The sequence below is a fragment of the Ochotona princeps genome, chromosome 2 (genome assembly GCF_030435755.1).
Source record: "Ochotona princeps isolate mOchPri1 chromosome 2, mOchPri1.hap1, whole genome shotgun sequence".
In the NCBI taxonomy this organism is placed as follows: Eukaryota; Metazoa; Chordata; class Mammalia; order Lagomorpha; family Ochotonidae; genus Ochotona; species Ochotona princeps.
In genome coordinates, this window is record NC_080833.1 from 2,709,377 (window position 1) to 2,732,208 (window position 22,832).

General features: G+C 61.8%; 1 protein-coding gene across 2 annotated transcripts in view; it reads right to left on the reverse strand.

The window, feature by feature from the left end:
- Positions 1-8,818: 8,818 nt before the first annotated feature.
- NPHP4 (nephrocystin 4) overlaps positions 8,819-22,832 on the reverse strand; it is an 84,622-nt gene continuing 70,608 nt past the window's right edge. Inside the window, exons 19-30 of one of the 2 annotated variants that reach the window (XM_058674482.1) lie at positions 18,652-18,777; positions 16,934-17,142; positions 15,385-15,611; positions 15,116-15,296; positions 14,787-14,870; positions 13,331-13,487; positions 12,670-12,755; positions 12,134-12,219; positions 11,572-11,743; positions 10,531-10,710; positions 10,223-10,366; positions 8,819-9,054 (exon numbers count right to left, since the gene is read on the reverse strand). In XM_058674482.1, the coding sequence (XP_058530465.1) occupies positions 8,914-9,054; positions 10,223-10,366; positions 10,531-10,710; positions 11,572-11,743; positions 12,134-12,219; positions 12,670-12,755; positions 13,331-13,487; positions 14,787-14,870; positions 15,116-15,296; positions 15,385-15,611; positions 16,934-17,142; positions 18,652-18,777 (1,793 nt within the window). In that variant the 3' untranslated portion in view covers positions 8,819-8,913. Of the gene's footprint in view, positions 9,055-10,222; positions 10,367-10,530; positions 10,711-11,571; positions 11,744-12,133; positions 12,220-12,669; positions 12,756-13,092; positions 13,488-14,786; positions 14,871-15,115; positions 15,297-15,384; positions 15,612-16,933; positions 17,143-18,651; positions 18,778-22,832 lie in introns of those variants that run through there. The other variant, XM_058674474.1, reaches the window with a different exon arrangement.

Below are 22,832 nucleotides of genomic sequence, written 5' to 3' on the forward strand. Positions count from 1 at the left end.
AGGCTGGCTCCTCAGAGAACCCAGCTAGGATGAAGGACGGACGGAGGGCAGAGTCAGGCTGGAACACTGCCTCGCCAGTCTGCGCAGCTGCTCCTCCGCTTCTGACGGGCTTCGGCATCCTTAAAACACAACCCAGCCAGTCCATGAGACAAAGGGACACGTTCCCGTCCAAGGGAAGGCCACCAGTGAAAACCAAGAGCAGCATCATGGCTCCTGTCATGCCCAAAAAGGACAGAGACTTCCCAACCCAGGGCTGACCCATGCAGATCGCTGTGTTTTAGCGAGGAAGATCAAGGTGCCAGAGCCTCCAGGCACCACGCTGATCTCCCTGCTGCTGGCAAACCCCAGCACTGAAACAGTGGGAGCAAAGACAGAGGTCATTGTTACATTCGCTGACCACCAGGGAAAGAATAACTCGGCCTAATATATGAAAAGAATTCAGATGGCCTTTATTTCAGGGAACCACGGTCATGGGTTTCCCTTCCCCACGCAGCAGAAAAACGGACATGAAGGAGTGGGCTACAGAGGAAGAACAGCGCGGAAGAGGCGGGGAAGGGGCCCTTTTAAAGTCTCCTTGACATGGAAGCTGAGACGGGGTCACCTCGGCCCTTATTGGTGGGGGGATATGGGTCTGTGCCCCTCATTGGTGCAACGGTGGTCTCACTGCCTGAGGGGCCCGCCAGAATTCCACCATCCATTCTGGATTTGGTTGGAGGCAAACCCCACCCTTCTCCGGTTACCAGGGTAGCCATTAGTCATGACTGGGGTTATAGGAGCAAGTGCAGGCAGAAGTTTCTACAAAAGCTGTGAAGAGTACGGTAGGAGACCCATAGAACCCAGGAGGGGCAGAAGCCACTGCAGGGAGATGGCTTGGGGGGTGCGGAACTCCCAGGGAGACAAGGCCTCTCCTGCTAGTGCCAGTGAGTGTGCATTCAAGCAGCGTACACACCTCACATCTGCACACACCAAGCACACAGGCCGAAGGACAATCCAAGCCCAGCAGGACACACACGCGTGGATCCATCCAGACACCAAGGCAGACACACCGAGGCACGCACAAGCACCAAGCAGAGAAACGCACACACCCTTACAGGCCAACACGACACAGGCCACCCTCCTCCCCGGCTCAGGGCCAGCCCCAAGGACGTCGCTCAAGGGGCCACAAAAACTTGGCAGAAGGAAGTGAACCACAGGGTCTGCATCCTGACCACACGGAGTTGGGGATTAACTGTTGACACTCCGCAGCAGGTGCTCCTCGGGCCTTGTACAGAACACAAACCCCAGAGCACCCAGCCCCCCAAACTCAAGCAGCCCAAGGCTCTGCCTCCCCCGCCAAGTGCTCCTCCAGCAACCCCCCAGGGGCCCACAGGCCTGGCTGTCCTGCCCAGGCGGTGGGGAGACAAAGGCCTGGGCGTGGCCACATCACAGCCTGGGCTCTCCGGACACCGGACACCATAGGGACCCTCAGGAGCATGAGCACTGAATGTGGCCTGCGTCCCCAGAAAACCAGGCTTCCATCCTGTGCTGCCATGCGGCTTTGACCTGCCCCAGGTGTGTCCAGGCAGGCAGGAAGTGGGGAGAGGGAGCCCTGCAGGCCTGTGGGTGGCCCTGGGAGGCGGGGGTGGGGTGCGGTCAGGGTCACCCTCTCTGCAGGGACAGAAGACATCTCCGGGTACTCTGAGGCCAGCCAACTCTAACCAAGCCTGCTGGAGGAAAACCGCAACTGAGGCGGGCTCAGACCCAAGGGTTCCAGGGTGGCAGGCAGGGAAGGGGTAGGAGGGAGGATGCTGGGGACCCATCTGCCTCCTGTCGGGGTCGGCTCTGGGGCAGCAAAAGACCCGGAAAAGATGAGTGGGCCCCAAATCACGCTGGCTGCAGGCTGAAGCGGACAATGCCGAAACCCTTTTTCACGCCTGCTCTGTCCCCAGCACTGGCAGCTCCCGTCTTGACCTCAGTCAGGCGGGGGGGTTGGGGGCTGCTCCTGTGACCCCCTCCTCACGGCCTCCCCCAGTGCCTCCCATCACTGGGACAGGTGCCGGCTTCTCCTGCGGGACTGGAACCCTTGCACATCGTCCCTTTTGTATGAATTCACTTGATAAGCCAAGAGCTCACAGGGATACTGAGAGCCGCAGGGAGCTGTAGCCGGAGACCAGGGGAACAGAAAGCCAAAGGGGGCTTGGGCTGAGCTGCCCTGAGGAGGGGCAAACCCCACCCTTCCCCTCTGGATGAGGGTGTGAGAGTCATTGGCCAGGAGCTTCCTGGAGTTTCCTCTGGGTCTCCCATGTGGGTGCCAGGCCCAAGGACTCGGGGCACCTGTTCTTCCAGGCCACCGAGCTGAAGGAAAGTGGAGCAGCCGGAGCTCGAACTGGTGCCCATTTGGGATGCCAAGTGGAAGCTTAGCCTACTACACCGTGGCACCGGTTCCAAGAAGCACTCCCTCAGCTGAGGCTGAGCTCCCTGCAGCCCAGGCAGGCCAGATCAGGCCGCGGGAGCTGGCCACGGCCCCAGAGGTTCCCACGCCGTCTCCCTGTGCACTGTTCACCAGGCCAGCAAGTGTCTCCTGACCATCTTCCCAAGGCTCCCGCCTGGCTCTCCTGCTACTTCCAACTTCCCACTGGTTCATGAATTCATTAGTTAATGAATCGAATTAAACTTTAACACACTCCCACCAAGTGTTTACGCGAGACTGTTCAGTAAAATCTGTGGCGTGCTGTTTACAGGACAACTAGACAGTAGCTACAATCACCATCTTCATGGAGAGAGTCAGCTTTGATTAGGTGCACTGGTGGCATGCTGGGGTTTACGAGCCACGTCACGAAGGAAGGGAGGTTGCCCACTGTGCAACCTGAAGCGCATGGCCTGCCCCAGGCCGTCCCTCTGGGCAGCAGGGGAACCACTGGCCCCTGCCTGGGCCACCAGGGACAAGCACAGACAGCAGGGAGGACTAGGCTGTGGCTGAGCTGCCAATGCTGAGGGGTTCCAGACAGGCCTCGAGGGGTCTGCGCTGGCCACGAGGGATCCATACCAGCCTTGGGCTCAGATACCAGTTGCTAAGGCCAGCTGTCCTCTGCTCCAACTGGGAGGCTGCCAGACTTCCGAGAGACCTCTGTGCCCAGCACAGTGCCCAGACAAAGGCACCTGGCTGAAGAAGCATGGCTGCAGAGGCCCAGCCCCACTCCCACCTCCCAGCCCAGCCTGTGCCTCAACCACAGGGTCATGTCCTCTCTCTGACACAGCCTCACGGGTTCCACAGGCTTCCTGCATCTCTTACAACCAGTAAGGAACTTGTCCGTTTGCTGTTTAAATTTTTTTTTTAAGATTTTATTATTATTGGAAAGCCGGATATACAGAGAGGAGGAGAGACAGAGAGGAAGATCGTCCATCCGATGTTTCACTCCCCAAGTGAGTCACAACGGGCCGGTGCGCGCCGATCCGAAGCCGGGAACCTGGAACCTCTTCCAGGTCTCCCACACGGGTGCAGTGTCCCAATGCATTGGGCCGTCCTCGACTGCTTTCCCAGGCCACAAGCAGGGAGCTGGATGGGAAATGGAGCTGCCGGGATTAGAACCGGTGCCCATATGGGATCCCGGGGCATTCAAGGCGAGGACTTATAGCCGCTAGGCCACGCCGCCGGCCCCTAAATTTTAAATATTCAAAATTTATTTGAGAAGCAGAGAGATAGAGAGATGGTGAGAAATGTTGAGCATGGTGTTGTGGCACCGTGGGTTAAACTGCTGTTTGCCATACCAACGTCTCATCCTAAGCACTGGGTTCAAGTCCCAGCTGCTCCACTTCCAATCCAGCTCCCTGCTAATGATCTAGGAAAGCAGCTGAAGACGACCCAAGTGCTTGGGCCTCTGTACCCACGTGGGAGACCAGGATGGAGTTCCTGGCTCCTGGCCCAGCCCCGGTCTTCATGTCATTTGGAGAATGAACCAGCAGTTGAAAGATCTGTCTCTCTTTGTAACACTGCCTTTCAAATAAATCAATCTTTGAAAAAAGTATAGATACAGAGACAAAGAAAGATTGAGACAGAGATGAGGCAGATGAGGGAGAGGGAGAGAATCCACCTGCTGCCCGTTCAGTGATGAGCCAATCAAAGGCCCCAGCCGGGGGCGGCGGGGGGGCACTTCAGGGGCGGGAACTCCCTCCCGTGGCTCACTGGGCTACCTTAGCAGGAAGCTGGGGGCTGGAGCCAGAGCTTCCCTCTGGGATCTGCCATACCTGGGGACGCAAGCCCTGGTTGGTGCCAGGAGCTGCTGCCCTGGGACTCTGGTCACAGCTGCCTGGAAAGAGAAACTCTCCATGTGCCAGCATGGGGCCAGAGCTGCAGCTCTGGGCCTGGGAATGAAGCCAGAGCGATGAAGGCAGTGCTGAGCCACCTAGAGAGAAACAGTGCTCAGGATGTCCTTCAAGGGTGGCAGCCCGTGCCTCAGAGCTGTGAGGCAGCTGGCAGCGACAGGAGCCAGCTGTGTCCCTGGGGCCAATGCAGTGGGCAGTGGGCGGCTGAACTGTGTCCTGAGCTCCCAGCTGGAGACAAAGATGGGGGAATACCTGGTGGAGAGGGAGCAGGGGTGGAGCTGAGCAGGGTGGAGCTGAGCAGGGGTGGAGCTGAGCATGGGTGGAGCTGAGCAGGGGTGGAGAGGGAGCAGGGGTGGAGAGGGAGCAGGGGTGGAGAGGGAGCAGGGGTGGAGCTGAGCAGGGGTGGAGAGGGAGCAGGGTAGAGCGGAGCTGGAAGGCTGCCTTCCAGTTTCCCTGCAGACCTGGCTGCAGGAGCAGGGGCTCAGAGACCTGGTTGGAGCTCAAGCTGTGCCTCAATAGATCACTTATGGAGATTCCTGGAGAGGACCAGGGAGGGAAAGTGAGGCAGGTGGCTGCTCAGTGACCTACAACCTTTCCTTCTCTCTCTCTCTCTCTCTCTCTCTCTCTCTCTCTCTCTCTCTCTCTGTCTCCCTCCCTCCCTCCCTCCCACCAACTCCAGTGGCCTTCAGGACAGCCGAAGGAGCCAAGCCCCAGATGAGGTTTTGGGGTAGTCAGGAAGTTGTCGGGGTTCCGTAGAAAGCCCTCACTACAGCGGCAAACTCTGGAACCAGGACCCCCGCTCCCGCACTGAACCCAGGCCTTGCCAGGCTGTGCCTCCGGGGGGAGGGGGCAGAGCCCAGGGACTGGGCTAGGCTTTCCTCTGGTCTGCCGGCCGGGCCCACAGGGAGGGCAGGGGCAGCAGTGACCAAGGTGGCTGCTCCCCGGGTCCCCTCCTCATGGTCATTTCTTGGGTTTTCAGGACCCACTCGACCTGTGGATGATGGTGGGTGTTGGGAAGGGGTCACGGCCCCTTGGCCCGCTCCCTTGGGGTCCCCCCAGAATCTCTGGCCAGGAGTCCACTCTCCAGGGACCGGACAGCAGCCTGCTGAGCTGCGTCTCTGAAGGAGACCACTGTTCCCAGAGGGGACCAGCCCCGGCAGGCAGGCCGACCACCGCTGCTTGTCCCAGGCTGGCTGCCCCTGCTGGGCCTCCAGGAGACACAGACGTTTGGTGCTGCTGGTCGGCTGCCAGCCTCCGCCCGCTCCAGGCCCCTCGGAGGAGGGAGGACTTCCGGAAACTGCACGCCTTTTCTTTCCGATGGATGCTCAGGAGGGTGGTCATCTCTGAACCAGAGCCTTGGGGGGCGATCACCTGAGAGCTCCTCCCAGCTCCTGGTGCACCTGCACCCCAGAAGGCAAAGGAAACCGGCTGTCCCAGAGCAGGCTCGATTCTGGACTCCAGCCAGAGCCCTCAGACAGCGGGGACCAGCAGGGGGTCCCCCAAAGGATCTTCATGGAAAAAGGAAAAAAGCTGAAGATGCCACTCGGAGAAAGACACAGGAGGTGTGGGCAGGGGACGCCAGGAAGGTCCAAGGCCACAGGAGTCCCGGGCAGTGGCAGCTGGCCCCATGCTCACCCCGCGAAGCCCCAGCTGGCCCGGGACGCAGCTGCAGGTCCCCCTCAGGCTGACTCGGGCCAGCAGCCACTCATCCCCTCTGTGCACCAAACAGGATGCTGCGGAAGCCATGTCCAGTCACCTGCAGGTGCAGGTGGCCTAAGCTCAGTCCCTAACCCTCCTCCCAGAGCTGCTACTTGGGTCCTCAACAACCCAGTCGCATGGGGGCTTGAGTCACAGCTGGTGCTGCGAGAGACCCAGGCCTTCCTGCAGGTGCCCTCCTGCCTGACTCCCAGGGGACCTGGGCCGGGGGCAGGGAGTGAAAGTGGCTGTAAAGGGGGGAGGCAGACCAAGGTCAAGGGCCAGCACACCATCCAGGTCTCCCCAGTTCAGCGGCAGGGACCCAAACCCCAGAGCCCGTGCTCACAGACTCCCCGTGGTCAGTGCTGCTGGAAGCTGGAGTTGGTCCAACCGTCCTCCTGCTAAGCTGAAGGCCAGCCCAGCCCCCAGGGGGTGGGGACAGAAGGGCCTCCTGGTCCCAAAGGCAGGTGCCTCGCAAGATCTGACTGCATGCATTTCTGGGGGGGGGGTGCTCCCAGAGTACATCCTGGCCTCCCCCAGGCAGACACTCCCACCCCCAAGCGCTTTGGCCGGGCTCTGCCACCAGCTCTCCAGCCTCCCAGTCCCAGGAGACTCTTCAGAGTCGGCTCACTCTAGTCAGGCTCCCCACCACACCCACAGCCCTCAGCTCCCAAGGCCAGAGACTGAAGCTCCAAGCCATTCCCCAGCCTGGCACTGCTTCTGCACCTGGCCCTGAGCACAGGGACCTGGGGGGCACCTCCAGGCTTCATGGTGGTGTCCATCAATGCTGCTCTGCCAGCACAGCTCAAGGTACTTCCCTGCAGCCAGGAAGCCACGTGGCAAAGCCAGACTGGCGAGGGGCACCGGCAGGGCAGCCGCACCCTTGTGCCCTGTGGGGGGATGGAGGCACATGGCAAGTAGGGCAGGACGGGCTGCCCAGGGCTGGCACTGAGGACCAAGACCTTACATATCCCAGGTGATTTTCTCACGGGGAGCCCTACTGGAAGCTGCTCAAGGCCCCAGGCTGCCACGCAGCTCCAACCTGGACACCAGAGGCCTGGACGACCTCTGGTTGCAAGGTCAGGGCTGGTCCCAGAGCCTGCTGTCCACAGGCCTGAGGACATGCTGAGCTCCTACAGGGAAGTGCGTTCTGCACCGGCAACAGAAAACATGCAAAACAAACTGCAATCACCATGGGCTCACCTCAGACGCCTCCCCTCCCCAGGACCTAACACCTACACGGCTTTCTGTGGTGGGTTCTGGCTGACTGAGGCACCTGTGGGGAACTGACCCAGGGATGTGTGCAGAGGGAGACTGGCTGTGCTGGCAGGAGCTGGGGCAGCAACCTTGGGCATGCGGTGGAAGAAAAATGCTGGACACGGCCAAGCAACAAAGGCGACCTACAACATCCCACAGGTCTACCTGGAAGACTCAAGCCTATCTGAAAAGGAGGAGAGATCTTCCACTTGCTGATTCACTCCGCAACTGCTCCCAGCAGCCAGGGCCAGGCCAAAGCCAGGAGCCAGGAACTCTAGGTCCCTGTGTGAGGGGGTGGTCCTTGAGCCATCATGGCTGCCTCCCAGAATGGAAAGCCGAGGTGGCACTTGAATCCAGGCCCTGGATGTCAACACAGACATCAATGGGGCTCACCCACGGTGCCGCACGCCAGCCTCTGAGTCTTCAAAAGCAGAAGTGTGAATGTGCCAGAACAGGGGCTTGGGCACCCTGTGCCCTCGGGCACCCGCAGGGTGGGGAACACACTCTTCCACAGCAGACCGAGAGCACATTCCAAAGAGCAGGCTCTGCCTCCACCCCAGGCTGCAAGTCCCTGCCTCACCCCAGACTGCACGTCCCTGCCCCACCCCGGACTGCACGGTCCCTGCCCCACCCCAGACTGCACGTCCCTGCCTCTACCCCAGGCTGCACGTCCCTGCCCCACCCCAGGCTGCACGTCCCTGCCTCACCCCAGGCTGCACGTCCCTGCCACTGCTGAAATGCCCAGAAGAGAAGCAGGCCCACCCCCTCCCACGCCTCCACTCTCTGAGTTCCCCCACCGCCTCAACACCCCAAGACCCCAAGCTGGAACAGCCCAGCATGCTGAGGGGCTGGGCACTATCCACGAGACGGGCCACCCTCAGGAATGTCCTCGCTCCGATGACTAACCCGATGTGGCTATGAGTTCCTACCCATCTCCCTGCTTCGTTCTGCGCGTTTCCTAACGTTGCCCATCTTGTTGACAACAGTGCACTTCAAGCTTCCTTCTGCAGCCGCAACACGAATGAGCACACCCTGTCCACGCTCCCACGTCCAGCCCTGCAGCCGTCCCACATCTCTGAGCCTACACCTGCTGCAGGGGCCCTTCTCATTCCTGTCCCTCTTCTCACCAAATGGACACGGCCACGCCCACATGCCACACCCTGCTCTGTGGCCTTCCTGAGCATGGCCACGCCCACATGCCACACCCTGCTCTGTGGCCTTCCTGAGCATGGCCCCGCAGGAACCTGTCCCTGCCTCAAGGCTCAGCTGGGCCAGCAGCAGGCTGGCCCTGGGCAGGGCCCCCTGGGCGGGCCCCACCGAGGCAAAGCCCTGAGGCCGTGACGGCAAACCCTGGGAATCCCACACAGGGAAGCCCAAATGGAGTCCCAGACAACCACAAATGACAGGCAGCAGGGCCAGTGTGAAACAATAGATTGTTTGTACGAAATCTGGTAGAAAACATGTCATCATTCAAGAGGATTCATCAAGTACATCTTGCTGAAAGCAAATCAGAGTAACAGACAGTGACAATGTCGCGGGCCCCAGCATGGGGCTCGTACACGGAGGGCTCGGCCTGGTGGCCTGGCCAGTGCTGACCACAGCCCAGCCCCAGGCGGGCAGGCCCAGGGCAGGTCCCCGGCACACAGCACCTGGCCGGCCTCACTGGTACGTGACCTTCACGCAGAAGGCCTCCTCGTTCTTGTCCTCGTGGTCGTTGATGTAGATCAGGATCTCCTCTTGCCCTGGGCTTGGCCGGGGCGTGAACCGCAGGCCGAGGGTGTAGGTCTCCCCCGCGCCAACCTGTGAACCAGCAGCACGAGCAGGGCCACTGAGCCACCCTGCTCCGCCTGAACGCATGACTATAGCTCAGCCAAGATCTGCTTGAGGCCCTGCTCAGGCAGGGTGCTGCCCAAGGTGACCCTGAGGTCCTGGCCAGGCATGGTGCCGCCCGAGGTGACCCTGAGGCCCTGGCCAGGCATGGTGCCACCCGAGGTGACCCTGAGGCCCTGGCCAGGCATGGTGCTGCCCAAGGTGATCCTGAGGCCCTGGCCAGGCATGGTGCCGCCCAAGGTGACCCTGAGGCCCTAGCCAGGCATGGTGCCGCCCGAGGTGACCCCAAGACCTTGGTTGGGTATGGCGCCCCACAAGGAGACCTGAGGACCTAGTCAGGTATGGCGCCCCCCCAAGGTGACCTGAGGACCTGGTCAGGTATGGCGCCCCCCCAAGGTGACCTGAGGACCTGGTCAGGTATGGCACCCCCCGAGGTGACCTGAGAGGCCCTGCTCAGGCATGGGCCCCCGAGGTGACCCCGAGGACCTGGCCAGGCATGGTGCTGTCCAAGGTGACCTGAGGCCCTGGCCAGGCATGGTGCCGCCCAAGGTGACCCTGAGGCCCTGGCCAGGCATGGTGCCGCTCGAGGTGACCCTGAGGCCCTGCTCAGGCATGGGCCCCCGAGGTGACCTGAGGCCCTGGCCAGGCATGGTGCTGTCCAAGGTGACCCCAAGACCTTGGTTGGGTATGGCGCCCCCCAAGGTGACCTGAGGACCTGGTCAGGTATGGCACCCCCCGAGGTGACCTGAGAGGCCCTGCTCAGGCATGGGCCCCCGAGGTGACCCCGAGGACCTGGCCAGGCATGGCACCCTCCGAGGTGACATGCAGGCTGACTCAGGCACACCCAGCTTCTGGGTGCAACCTCCAGCACTGCTATGAATCCCAGGGTACGTCCCCTTTGCCCATCTCGAGGGAACCCTGCCAGGTCTCTGGCATGTGGAGATGCCCCCGCTGCTGACGGCTGGCAGCACTGTGGCAATCCCCTGAGCACTCATATGAAGGGTACTCCAAGGCAGGGTCGCCCGGGGAGGCAGGAGGGGCATACCCTGCCATGGCAGCACCACCCCCGCTCTCAGGCCACTGGGAATGCCCTCCGTGGGTCTCCCACCCCACCTGGAAGTCCCCCCGCCCCCTGCACCTGGAAGGAGTCCTCCTTGAACTGCAGCAGCTGCGGGTGGTCGCAGTGCAGGTGGTAGGTCCTCCGCGAGGGGTAGGGGTTGGTGTAGGTGATGCGTTTGTTGGTGCCCTGCCCTTCACCCGCGGCCAGCGTGATCTCAAAGGCCTGTGAAGGACAATGAGATGCTGCAGCTACAGCGGGGCGACGGCCCAGGGCTCTCTCCCAAGTCCTGTGCACGGCCCCTGATGCTGGGACCCCAGAGGGATACCGGCCGAGCTCACAGACAGAGCAACATTCCCACCCGGCCCGCACACGCCCCAGGTTCGCACCTTGGAGATGAGCGGCTGGCGGCAGGAGAGGCACACGAGCCACGAGGCCACCAGCTGGTGGCAGTCCACGTCGACCAGGTGCAGGTGGATGAAGCGACTGCCGGCCCTCCACGGCCTCACGCCCACGTGGAGGTCCTGCACCCCGTGAGGCGGCAGCACAAACACACCCTTGGGGTCGGTCTTCCAGGGTCAGAGAGGAAGGGCAGAGAGTGAGGCAGCTGCCCATCACAGGACGTCAAGGCCCGCTTCCTGGGCACCGCCCCACCTGCCCGGACCAGGCTGGCCTGGGTGGCAGTGCTGGAGATGCCACCAGATGCCCTCACCCTGCTCAGAGCGCCCTGCTGAGGCTCGAGCAGGTGCTTCCCAGGGAACAGCGGGAGGCCTGGATTGCAGGTGCGGGCTCTCACATGCTTTCTCAATAAAAAAAAAATAATAATTAAAACTCAGGGATCAGCCCTGCAGCGTGGCAGGCTGGAGCTGCCATGTGTGACTTCGGCCTCCCCCGCAGGAGTGCTGGTCGGGATCCCGGTGCCCGGCTTCTGACCCAGCCCTCTGCCAATGCACCTGGGGAAGTGCCCGCAGACAGCTCACCTCTCTGGCTTTCCAGCAAGAAGCTCCCAGCGCCTGGCTTTGCTCTACCCCAACCCTGACCATGACGGCCATGTGGAGAGCGAACCAGCAGTTAGAAGAGCTCTCTACAACTATGTCTTTCCAATAAACACATCTTTAAAACAATTAGAGATCAAACCAACACAGGCTGGCTGGTGGGGCACATCTGTGCCTCGGTATCCAGATGTGTGACTGTAGCCTAACTCCAGAGGTGCTGCCTACATCTGTCTCTAATGATGCCCAAAACTGGCCTCTGGGGCTGACGGTCACCCACCCACCGTGGCACAAACACAGGGGTGTAAGCAAGCTCAGAAGCCAAAGGTGTTGAAAAGCTGGAGGAGCCAGGCTGCAGCTATCACCCACATACCCGCATGCCCGTATGTCCGCACGCCCACCACCCCAGCCTCTCTCTGCCCCCAGGGCAGGCTGTACCTTCAGCTCCTGCGGGTGTGACGTGAAAGCTCTCACTTTCCTGACCGTCTGTGTCCCCCGAACGACCAGGGACAGGCGGGTCAGCTGGCCTGTGACGCAGGAGACGTCCACGCGCTGCAGCGAGTGCAAGTATACCTGCCAGGTGTGCACGGGCACTGCCAGCCAGCGATCCCTGCAGGACAGGTCTGTGAGGGCGAGACTACCAGTGGTAGCCCAGCACACCAGCACGGGGGCCTGGGAGCTGCTGCTGCCCACTGACCACCCGCCCACTGATCTGGGCAGAGCTGTGGCTCACACACCCCTTCTCCCTGTACCCAGGCCCCTCCCTGGCATCAGGGCTGAGTTGACAAAGATGGAGGACAGCGGGTGCTGTGGCCTATGGGGCTTTCTGGACAGGCCACAGCCCCCCGCAGCTGCACCACAGTGGGAAGAAGACAGGTGGAGGCCCCCAGGCGGCAGCACAGAGGCCTCGTGCTCAGAATCCATTGCTCCCAGCCACTAATGGCTCCCACAGCAGCCCCATCCTCCCTCCCCATGCCCAGACCACAGACTGCGGACTCACGTGTAAATGACCACCAAGAAGTCTTTAATCTCAGGGCTTGGCCCGCTGGCCACCTTGAGGAACACATCGTGAGGCTCCCCGGGGCCCTGCTGGCCGGATGGGGACGGATAAGCGCCAGGGCGACCCACGGGCTCAGCCTTCCCCCGCTGGCCCCTGGGGCTGCGTGGACCACACAAGCCGGAGCCCCTCCGTTCACGGCAGAGAAGACCCCCGGCTCCTGGATTGGTTGATTTTAGCAGTTACTTCCCCACAAGATCCTATCTAGCTTCCTACAACGCAATTAAGGCCCTTATCCTTTACACAATGGCAATTAGCAAGTGTTTAATTACCACTCACTTTTCTCCAGGCCTTTTTCTTTTTTCCTTTTTTTTTTAATTTGGATGATGGCAGAACTGATCTAATGGCAGGAGAACAGGAAAACTCACTCTCGAAGCTCCCCTAAGCCAGCAACGCTGCCTGTCCCTTCACCCAAACCCAGGAAGGAAAGTGGCCTGGAGACACGGGGCTGAGGATGGCGGGGGTCCCCCCGGACGCACCACATTGTGAGCCTCACAGACGACATTGGGGTCGCTGCAGCGCGCATGGACAGGCACATCCTCGGCTGGCGCTCCCACACGGGCACCTGCAGTGGGGACAGGACGCAGCTACCCTGCTGTGCTCACCTGCCTGGGAGCGGGCACTGCCATCTTCACACGCAGGCCCCCCCAGGGCCCCCAGCCAGAAGGAGGTGGGCTTTCTAGGTACAAGTCCAGGTGTGGCACGGGAGGTACCTGCCATCACAGGCAGACCACTCGCTTCCAGAGGGCCCATGGTGGAGGCCTGGTCCCCAGGGTGGCAGAGTCCCAGGGACGGCACTCGCTGGGTCCCCAGGAGCGTCAGCACCCCAGCCTTCCTGGCTTCCATCTGGGACAGACCTCCTTCCAGCTCCCCTCATTCCTGCCGACAGCCACTGCCACGAGGCCCTCCCCGGAGCCTCACTGATAAGAGACCAGGGCCATGGCCGTGAACCCTCCAAACTGTGAGCCACAGAAGCCCCAGGGGGTTGGTTCTAACAGTGAGAAACTGACAAACAAAGCTGCTATCCCAAACCACATGGGCAGGGCCAGAACCAACGCCAAGCCACAATGATGGTGCAGCCAGCGTGAAGCCACAGCCCTGCTGAGGGAGGGGACAGCCAGGGAGTTGGTGGGGACCTGCCTGGAAGCCTGTGCCAGGGGGGCAGGCGGATGGCTTTCTTGAGGAAGGTGAGCTCTGGGTGGTAGAAGCGGAAGACCTGGTCCACCACGTGGGGCTGCGGCTCCACGGTGAGGCAGAGCACGGCGATGGGCTTGCCGCCACTTGCGCGGAAAATCACCTGCAGGAGGGTGGCAGGGCAGCCGGCGTCAGGCTGGGCACAGGCTCATGGACAGCCCCTGGCCCTGGTGGATGGTCCAGGGACCTCTGCCTCACCCACACCCATGAGGCAAGAAGGACAAGCAGCGCCAGGTGCAGGCACCTGTGTGGTCACTCTCCCAAGAGCACGCCACCCTCCCACAGGCGAAGCGGGCACCCATAGGAAGTGACTCTGGATAGCGCCCAACCCCACCTCAGCAGGTCGCCCTGAGAGGTGAGCGAGGCTGCCACCAGCTCCCACTTCCCTAGGGGACAGGGGCTGTGCCCAACCTGAGGACTGAGACGGCCACTGTCCTGCAGTCAGTCACTGAGCCACTCATCCCAAGAGGTGTCACCTCAGCCGAGGGACAGGTGGCTTCATGTCATCACACATACACACACACACACACACACACACACACACGGACACAGTGTGAGTGTCAGCTCCTCTCTGAGTGTGTCCACAGTACACCAAGGCCAGTCTTGTTTTTTCTGAACAGCAGTCTGTCACCCCTACCCTGGTCAGCAGCTGTGGCGGCAAGGACAAGACAGTGGCCCCACAGGCCAGGCCAGGGACCTGGGGTAGGGGCTGTGGGACAGGGGGCCAGGGCCAGGACACGGTCATGTGGGGCACAGGCCACAAGGCCACAGGCAGAGCACCCCTGTCAGCTCAAGCTGCTGCCAGGTGTAAGCCCAAGAAGCACGGCTCATTTCTGGGGAGAAAACCCTCTTTTCACTCACACACACAGAGATATGGATTCACTCACAGACATACCCATCAACTACTGCCACACACACACACACACACACACACACACACCCTTATAGATATACAAACACCCAGACGCACAGAAATGCAAACAGCACACACACACACTGTTGGACACACACACACGTGTGCCGTGGCCATGTGCCCTGAAGGTTCCACTGGGGGGCAACAGCCACAGGGACGGCACGCCCACAGCCCAGGGCATAGGCTGCAGAAGGGCCACTTCTTGAGAGATGTATCCACGCCACACCTGCCAGGGTTGGGGTCAGCACCCAGCTGCGACAAGCCAAAAGCTCCCCTTCCCACCTGCTGCCCAAAGCTGAGCCCCAGCCCCTCTCCTCCAGGAAAGCAGAGAGGGGAAGAGGGCCAGGCCCCGAAAAGACCCCGTGTCTCAGTGAACTAATGATAGGTGGCACTTGGGCACTGGGGATGAGGGCTCCATGTTCCCGCGGGACACTCGTGGGGGCATTTGTGGGTTACGTGGGGCATGGATGCATCCTTCTGCCCCTTTACCTTGGCATGCTTGGTGGGCATGGCACCAGACCTGGGAGGGCACCCAGCGTCCACAGCCTTCTCGGAGCTCGGCCTGGGAGGAGCCTGTGTGCCAAGATCAGCAGAGGGGTGGGGGCTGCAGCCGGTCCACCTGCACCAGCAAGGCCTCCGCGAGCCGTTCAGACCACTTAGTGAAGGGAGGGACTGGGGAGGAGATGGCCCAGCTGCCCCACCAGGGAGACTCGAGGAGGACAGGCAGAGGCAGCCCACGGCTGACCCAGCAGGCCCAGGCACAGAGTGTGTGGAAGGCACGAGGTGTTCTTGGGGCACCCCTGCCTGCCAAGCAGCACCTGTGTCGGGGGGCCCGTGGAGAAGCTCTGGTACTTGAAGGGCACGTGGGCGGTTTCACGGGGGCGCAGATAGAGCTGGGGGGCCAGGTCCCCACGCAGGTGGAACATGTCCTCCTCCAGCGGCGTGTGCAGGCCGGCTGCATCCTTGAAGAACCTCCACTCTCGGCTGTCCAGGATGAGGCTGGGGGACGTGACGCGGGCCTCAGCAGCACTGCCCAGAGCACACCCACAGGGGAGCTGGGGAGCGGGGCGAGCTGGGGGGCCCTCACCTGAGCTCGGGGTTGTCGATCTCGATGGTCACTGTGTGTGGCGTGTTATGGGGGTTCTTCAGCGCAAACTCAAAGAACTCAGCGGCGCCCAGCGCGGCGTAGAGCGTGTGCTGCGTGCTGATGGCCAGGCTCAGCACGCTGGTGATGCTTTCGGCCTTGATGCGCTCGCGGTAGGCGTCGATGACCTGCAGGTCCCGCAGGTGCTGCGCAAGGAGGTTCTGCCGAGCCTGTGAGACACAGGGCCAACACTGCCACATCCTCCCCTGGGGCCTGCGATGCTGCTACATCCAGCCTGGGACGCCCCACCTCTTCTGCAATGCCTCTCCTGCCTTGACTGTGTGTTTGGGGGCACGGCGCCCCGGCTCCAGGGCCTGCTTCACTGACTGTGCCCTGTGGACATGCTCTTGGCTCCCCGACAGCCACGGCAGCTCCGCCCTGCCCTGCTTGCCCAGGAACACTGCCCACAGCAAACTAGGCCCTGGGGACAGTACTGGGTTCAAGGGAGACTGAATGACGGCCTTAACACTACACTGCTGACCTGGCCAGACCCAGCACGGGCTCGGGCCCTACCTACCAGCCAACTCATGGGAGGGACAGGCCACGACCCAAGGTCCTGACACGCTGGGTGAGGCTTGACAAGGTCTCCTCCCCAGGCCCTGGCACACCCAGGGCACATGGGTGAGGACTCACACACATGGGGCTTCCCCTGGTATGGGATGAGCTCTCCTGGAGGACAGCCCTGACGACAGGGACAGATACACGTGGGGACAAGCAGCCGGCGCGGGCCGGGGTGCTGTTCTCACCCCCTCCTAGCTGAGGACCAGGCTACTCTGCATCCCCAGGACGGCACGTGGTGCCTCTCAGACCAACGGTCACTTGGGCCTGTTACCCCGGCTGTCCCATGCAGGAACAATAAGGGCCACGCCCCAGCTCACCATGGATTTGAGGGTCAAAGTCAATGGTAACGGCGGCATGAGCCTAGGGGCTGGGAGAGAAGCTCCTTCCTGCCTCCCCCCACCTCCCTCCCCACTGCAGGGGACATGGCCTGGCCCTGGTCCGACCCAAGCTGGGCAACTCCTCAGCTCTCTGCAGGCCTGAGGACCCCGCCGACCTCTGCACACAGCTCTGCATGGGAAACAGAGGAGGCACTGGGGCCTCCGTGGGCCACGCTCCTCTCCTGGGTGTTAACTGAGTCACAGGCCACGCAGGAGCAGGTGCCAGCGTGCCTGCACCCCGGGTCCCCACAGACCCCAGACCCAGGCACAGGGCAGGGCAGGTGGCATGAGACCCACTGACATTCCAGGACGCTGCAGCATTTACAACTTTGGTTCACAAACCTGGGGGAACCTCACACTGGCCTGGGGCTTTCTCAACAACCCAGGCTGAGGGTTCCCCCAAAGTCCCCCAGGAGGCAGGGGTTCCCTGGACAGCCCTGAGGACTAAGTGGACGTAGTTGGAGACTCCCCAGAACCCCATGGTTCACATCCCACATTGGAGGTGGGGGTATGGGGGGGCGGCAGGGTCCCGGAGGGCCACCCGGGCCACTTACCAGTGCACTGGTCCTGAGGCTGCCATGCTCCCCTCCGCCCTCCTGCAGCCTCACTGACCGCATCCTCTCCAGCTTGCGCCGGTGGACAGCGTCCGACTCGTGCCTGGTGCCCCGGGACCCCTGGCCAGTCCGCGCATGTGTCAGCAGCATAGAGGCCAACTCACTGTCCACCTCGGCCAGCTTCTGCGCCTGCACCACGTTCTTCACAGCTTAAAGGGCAGGCAGAGGAGGACTCAGGTGGCCTGCGGGGAGACCATGCCCACCAGCAGCCCAGGGTGGTCCCCAGAGCCACTCTCCCAGGCACGAGCTGCAGGTCAACTGATGGGCCCGTGGCAACCCCTCCCTCAGCACCACGCTGAGGCAGCTCCAACCCTTTGGGGATTTTTAACCAGACCCAGGGCTGTTCCGGGCCAGCCACAGCCTCTTCCAGGACCCCGGGGCACATAGGTCCTGCAGCAGGCTCCCCTGCACGCAGCCCCAGTTCTGAAGCACTCTCATCCTGGGTGCATGACCAGCCAGCATGGGTGGCACAAGGCCAAAGTCCAGCTCAGGAACTGGGAGCTCGGGATGGGGGAGGGACTTGAACATCTCCCGCCAGCCCACCTGCTAAAGGTTCCACCACCTCACAACGGCAGCTCAGGAATCCCACATTAACAAACACCATCATAGGACCCACCCCGGGAACACACCTGGAGCACACAGCACAGCACCCAGGACAGGACCTGGAGCACACAGCACAGCACCCACCCTGGGAACACACCTGGACCACACAGCACAGCACCCAGGGCAGCTCCAGGAGCACACAGCACAGCACCCAGGACAGGGCCTGGAGCACACAGCACAGCACCCAGGACAGCTCCTGGAGCACACAGCACAGCACCCACCCTGGGAACACACCTGGACCACACAGCACAGCACCCAGGACAGAGCCTGGAGCACACAGCACAGCACCCACCCTGGGAACACACCTGGAGCACATAGCACAGCACCCAGGACAGGGCCTGGAGCACACAGCACAGCACCCACCCTGGGAACACACCTGGAGCACACAGCACAGCACCAGGGCAGCTCCAGGAGCACACAGCACAGCACCAGGGCAGCTCCAGGAGCACACAGCACAGCACCCAGGACAGGGCCTGGAGCACACAGCACAGCACCCAGGACAGGGCCTGGAGCACACAGCACAGCACCCAGGACAGGGCCTGGAGCACACAGCACAGCACCCAGGACAGGGCCTGGAGCACACAGCACCATGGTGCCTCCCGTTATTTGGTGAGAGGATTTGTGGGACCTGAAGTTCTATGGCGCTGGAAAGTCGTCTGGGGCTTCAGCACTGTGCAAATATTTTCACATCCACCATGTCTGCCTTTCCAGCTCTCTCGCTTATCTCTGACAACACGGGGAGGCTCAAACTCATTTTTCAGAATGCCTGGGAGCACTGACCTTCCCTCCTCTTCCCTGCCACAGCAGCTGGCCAGAAACCAGGAGCCCCAGCAACTCCTTTCTCTGTGAAGAGCCCAACAGGGGCACCAAGAGCAAGGAATGTGGGCAATGACAGCCTCCCAGGTCCACAGAGTCACAGTTAGGCCATGCTGCTGGACACGCCAAGAACACGCATGTGTGCACCCACACACACGCAGCACCTTAACTCCCACTCGGCCCTGTCCCGCACACGTCCTCCATGACCCACCCACGTGGGCCCCCCACCATCCACTCACGTCTTGGGCCTGCTCCCGTGAGGAGGCTGCCCCCAGGGAAGCGGCCGGCCCCATCGTTGGAGATGACCCGAGACCTGGACGGTGGCAATGCGCTGGGATTATTCCCTCTCCGCTCACACGCACGACCTGGGGGCGAAACAATACCAGTGTTAGAAAGTTAACATCAAACCAGGGTCGGCCGCCACCGGACGCCCCGCAGCCCTGGACACACCGCGTCCTGGTGCCTGCACTGTGCTGCAACTTGTGCTGCAAGGGCAGAGCCCGTTCTCCTCTGAAGCCTTTTAGGCCAGGAATTTCACTCTCCTGCCACCCAGCTCCGCAGCCATCGCTTCCCTGTGAGCCACGTGTGTCCTGTGACAGATCCCAGCACATGTGAGCCACATGTGTCCTGTGATGGATCCCAGCACATGTGAGCCACGTGTGTCCTGTGATGGATCCCAGCACATGTGAGCCACGTGTGTCCTGTGACACATCCCAGCACACGTGAGCCACGTGTGTCCTGTGACACATCCCAGCACACATGAGCCACGTGTGTCCTGTGACAGGTCCCAGCACATGTGACCTGCCATGTCCTGTGACGGATCCCAGCACACGTGACCTGCCATGTCCTGCGACGGATCCCAGCACACATGACCTGCCGTGTCCTTGTGACGGATCTCGGAACACGTGAGCTGCTATGATTCTGTGTGAGGCCCAAGTACACAGTGCTCACTGTTCACTCGCTCAGGGACCCTGATCTGTCCAAGGTTCTGTGCACTCAAAGCTGGCCTTTCGCTGGAGTACGAGATTCCAGGAAAGGCTTCCATGCACCTGTGCGTACACAGTCACCTGCACCCCTGGAGCCCTGACAGCACTGGCACCTACCGCAGTCTTCCTCGAAGCTGTTCTGACTCAAGTGTCTGGGACAACAGCCTGTGGACATGCAAACACAGGAGAGTCCCTGGGGAAGCAGGGCCTGCCCACAGCAGGCCACCCACCCCGTGAGGATGGGCTCACAGCTGTGGGGGAAGCAGGGCCTGCCATAGCAGGCCACCTACCCCGTGAGGATGGGCTCACAGCTGTGGGGGAAGCAGGGCCTGCCATAGCAGGCCACCTACCCCGTGAGGATGGGCTCACAGCTGTGGGGGAAGCAGGGCCTGCCATAGCAGGCCACCTACCCCGTGAGGATGGGCTCACAGCTGTGGGGGAAGCAGGGCCTGCCATAGCAGGCCACCCACCCCGTGAGGATGGGCTCACAGCTGTGGGGGAGGCAGGGCCTGCCCACAGCAGGCCGCCCACCCTGTGAGGAGCCATGGCTTTCAGTGGCTCAGTGCGAGGAACGTCCCACACCCACACGCCAGCCTGGCCCAGGGCCTCCTAGTATCAAGAAAGGCTTCTGTCTGTGCCCAGATTGGCTCTAGACTAAGGGTGGACAAAGGCAGCTGTCCTTCCAAGGGGGCTGGGAGGACCCCAAGCTGCTCCAACGAGGTGTGCCCCTATACCCAAGGCCCAGCAACCAGATGCTGAACTGCAGCTGGCGCCACCTTAGCCCTGAACAGGCCGGTGGTAGCGAGCGGAAAGGGCTGTCCATAGTCACAGCCGATAGAGGTAGCCTGACACACGGAAGGCCGGCCACACTGCGGGGAGAAAGCTGCTTCAGGAACTCAGAGCCTAAAGACTGCTGGTATCCCCATCTGCTGGAAGACTGGTGCCATGCCCCGAGGGGACTGCAACTGCACGGCCACCTCCAGGCCCACAGGCCTGCGCAGGTGCAGGGCCCAGCTCGTCCTGCGCCCTCGCTTTTGCCTTGCCTCTGCGTCCTCCTGCCCGTCCCCACCTCACTTCTGCCCCTTTCCATCGGACCTTCTGACATGGCTGCTGAGTGTCTGGTCTTTCCTCACCTCGGCAGGACCCACTGACACTGGCTACCCCAGGGTCACCTTGGCAGGACCCACTGACACTGGCTACCCCAGGGTCACCGCCTTCACCCCTCAGACAGGAACTGTGGGGCCCATACCCTTCAAGTCCTAAAACAGACTCAGGTGCGTTGGCCGCTTCCCTGATAACTCCCACCGCTGCACCAGGTGGGAGGGCAAATGCACAGTGAGAGCCAGGCCGTGCCTCAACGGGAGACAATGAGCAGAGGGGCTACACAGGCAGTGCCGGAGGGAGGGGGCAGGCCGATGGCAGCCTCCCCAGAGCCCAGGCACAGCGGCAGAGCCGCAACTCCAGGCCTTGGTGGCTCAGGTCTTTGGGCCTGGCAGGATAGGAGTGACATGCCATCTGGGATCTGCCCACCAGCTCCGTGTGGTTGCACGTCTCTCCACGTGAATTCATCATGGGGGGAGACAGCAGGCAGCAGTTCCCAGATGTGGTCCCAGGTCTTGGCAAACGCTCCATCATGTCCTGGGTACAGCTGGGAACAGCTGGCAGGTGGGCACGGAACACCTCCCCACTCCAGGGGAAACCCAGAACCTTTGTAACCACCTGCATCTGACAGCCCGTAGTCCCCTGGGGCATAGACGGGCAGGCGGGTCGCCTCCATCAGACTGGAATGTGCCTATTTCACACTCGGTCGCTTGTGTCACCCAGAGGGACAAAGAGAGCAGTACATTGTTACTGTGATGGCAGGGTGGGCAGCCATCACTCTCCCAGAGAGGGGCCACATGGGCTCACAGGGTCACCTCCAGACAGGTGGTCGCTGGGCCTCACAGTCATTCCCTCCTGCAGTATTTATCCGTGGTGTGCCGGCCTGTAAGTGTCAGCTGGGGTTCCACTGCATCTGACTCAGGCAGGGACAGCTGGTACAGTCACGGGGTCTCACCAGGGCCCGGCTTGCCATCTTAGTTGGTGAGGCAGAGCGTTCCGCAGGCGACCAACACATTTGCTGCGGGCGCAGAAATCTCTCCCTGGCACGGAAAGCCACTGGACAGCCCTGCAGCTGGCACAAGGCGCCTCCCCATCAGTGCCACACCGCCAGCTCCTCTGGAACCTCAAGGCGGGTAGTTTGCCGTGTCTTCTTGCTGGGGCTCTGGGGTCACCTGCCCACAGAGGTCCCTGCAAGGGGACAGGCAGGCACCCAGCGACCCGGCAGCCATAGCACAGCCTGGAGCCCTGCGTGGTTCTTCCTGCACTCATTTCCTTGCTTGATCTCAAACCAGAGCGGGGGCGGGGGGGTGGCACAGGTGGGGACCCCATCCTGCTTGTCACCCTGAAGGCTTCCACAGCCCAAGCCAAACCTGCAGGCAGATGCCTGCTGCTGTGCCTGCTAACCAGTTTCATGGAGAATTAAACATCAAAGCACTGTTCCTGAGGGCTCCGGGAGAGGCTGCGGGGTGCTGCTTTGTCCTGGGGTAAGTCTCCATCACCCCATGTGGTGGGGCCTCCCAAGGCCGGGGTCTTAGAGGGACTTTGCAACAAGCCCACCACTCTCCCGCAGGCAGAGTACAGCGATGACAGCTGGAGGTGATACAGAGCCCCATCTCTTCCAAGGAGGTGAGCGCCGCCTCCACAGCAGCCGCGTGGGCTCATGAGCAGCGCCTGCTGCTCACACAGGCCCGCTGCCCCCTGGAACCAACTTGAGTTCAGCTGGCTCCACGCTGTCTGTCCCCCGGCTGCCTCCAGCTCTTACATTTGTAAACAAGCAGGCGGGAGCCGCCAGCCAGCCCTAATGAGCTGTGCACCGCCTGCTGCCAGCTCCGTGCCACTGCTGTCAGCACGGGGCACATGTGGCCCAGGGGGCTCCTGGGTATTGAGGAACGGAAAATTCCCCGACAGAATGACAAGGATAGCTGAGTCTCCTCCTCACAGACACGGCTACAGAACTCTCCAGTTTATTCCCTGTGCTTTTATCTCTGCTCAGGAAGAGCCCAGGCTGGCCTGAGGATCCCTGAGGAAGGACTTGATGCTGAGCCTATAGGGTCTTACCTGACTCCGACCTGCAGTGGGCACAGGGGGCTCCGCCCTTGCATCGCCCATCCTTGTGCCCACCAGCTCAGCTGCCCCATCAGAGCACTTGGTCAAAGCCTAGGGCACCATCATGAGCCATTCCAACCCCATCAGCCGCCCCCACGCTCCCAACCCCACCAGTCGCCCCCACGCTCCCGACCCCATCAGCTGCCCCCAGAGCTCCCGACCCCACCAGCCACCCCCCCACGCTCCCGACCCCATCAGCTGCCCCCAGAGCTCCCGACCCCACCAGC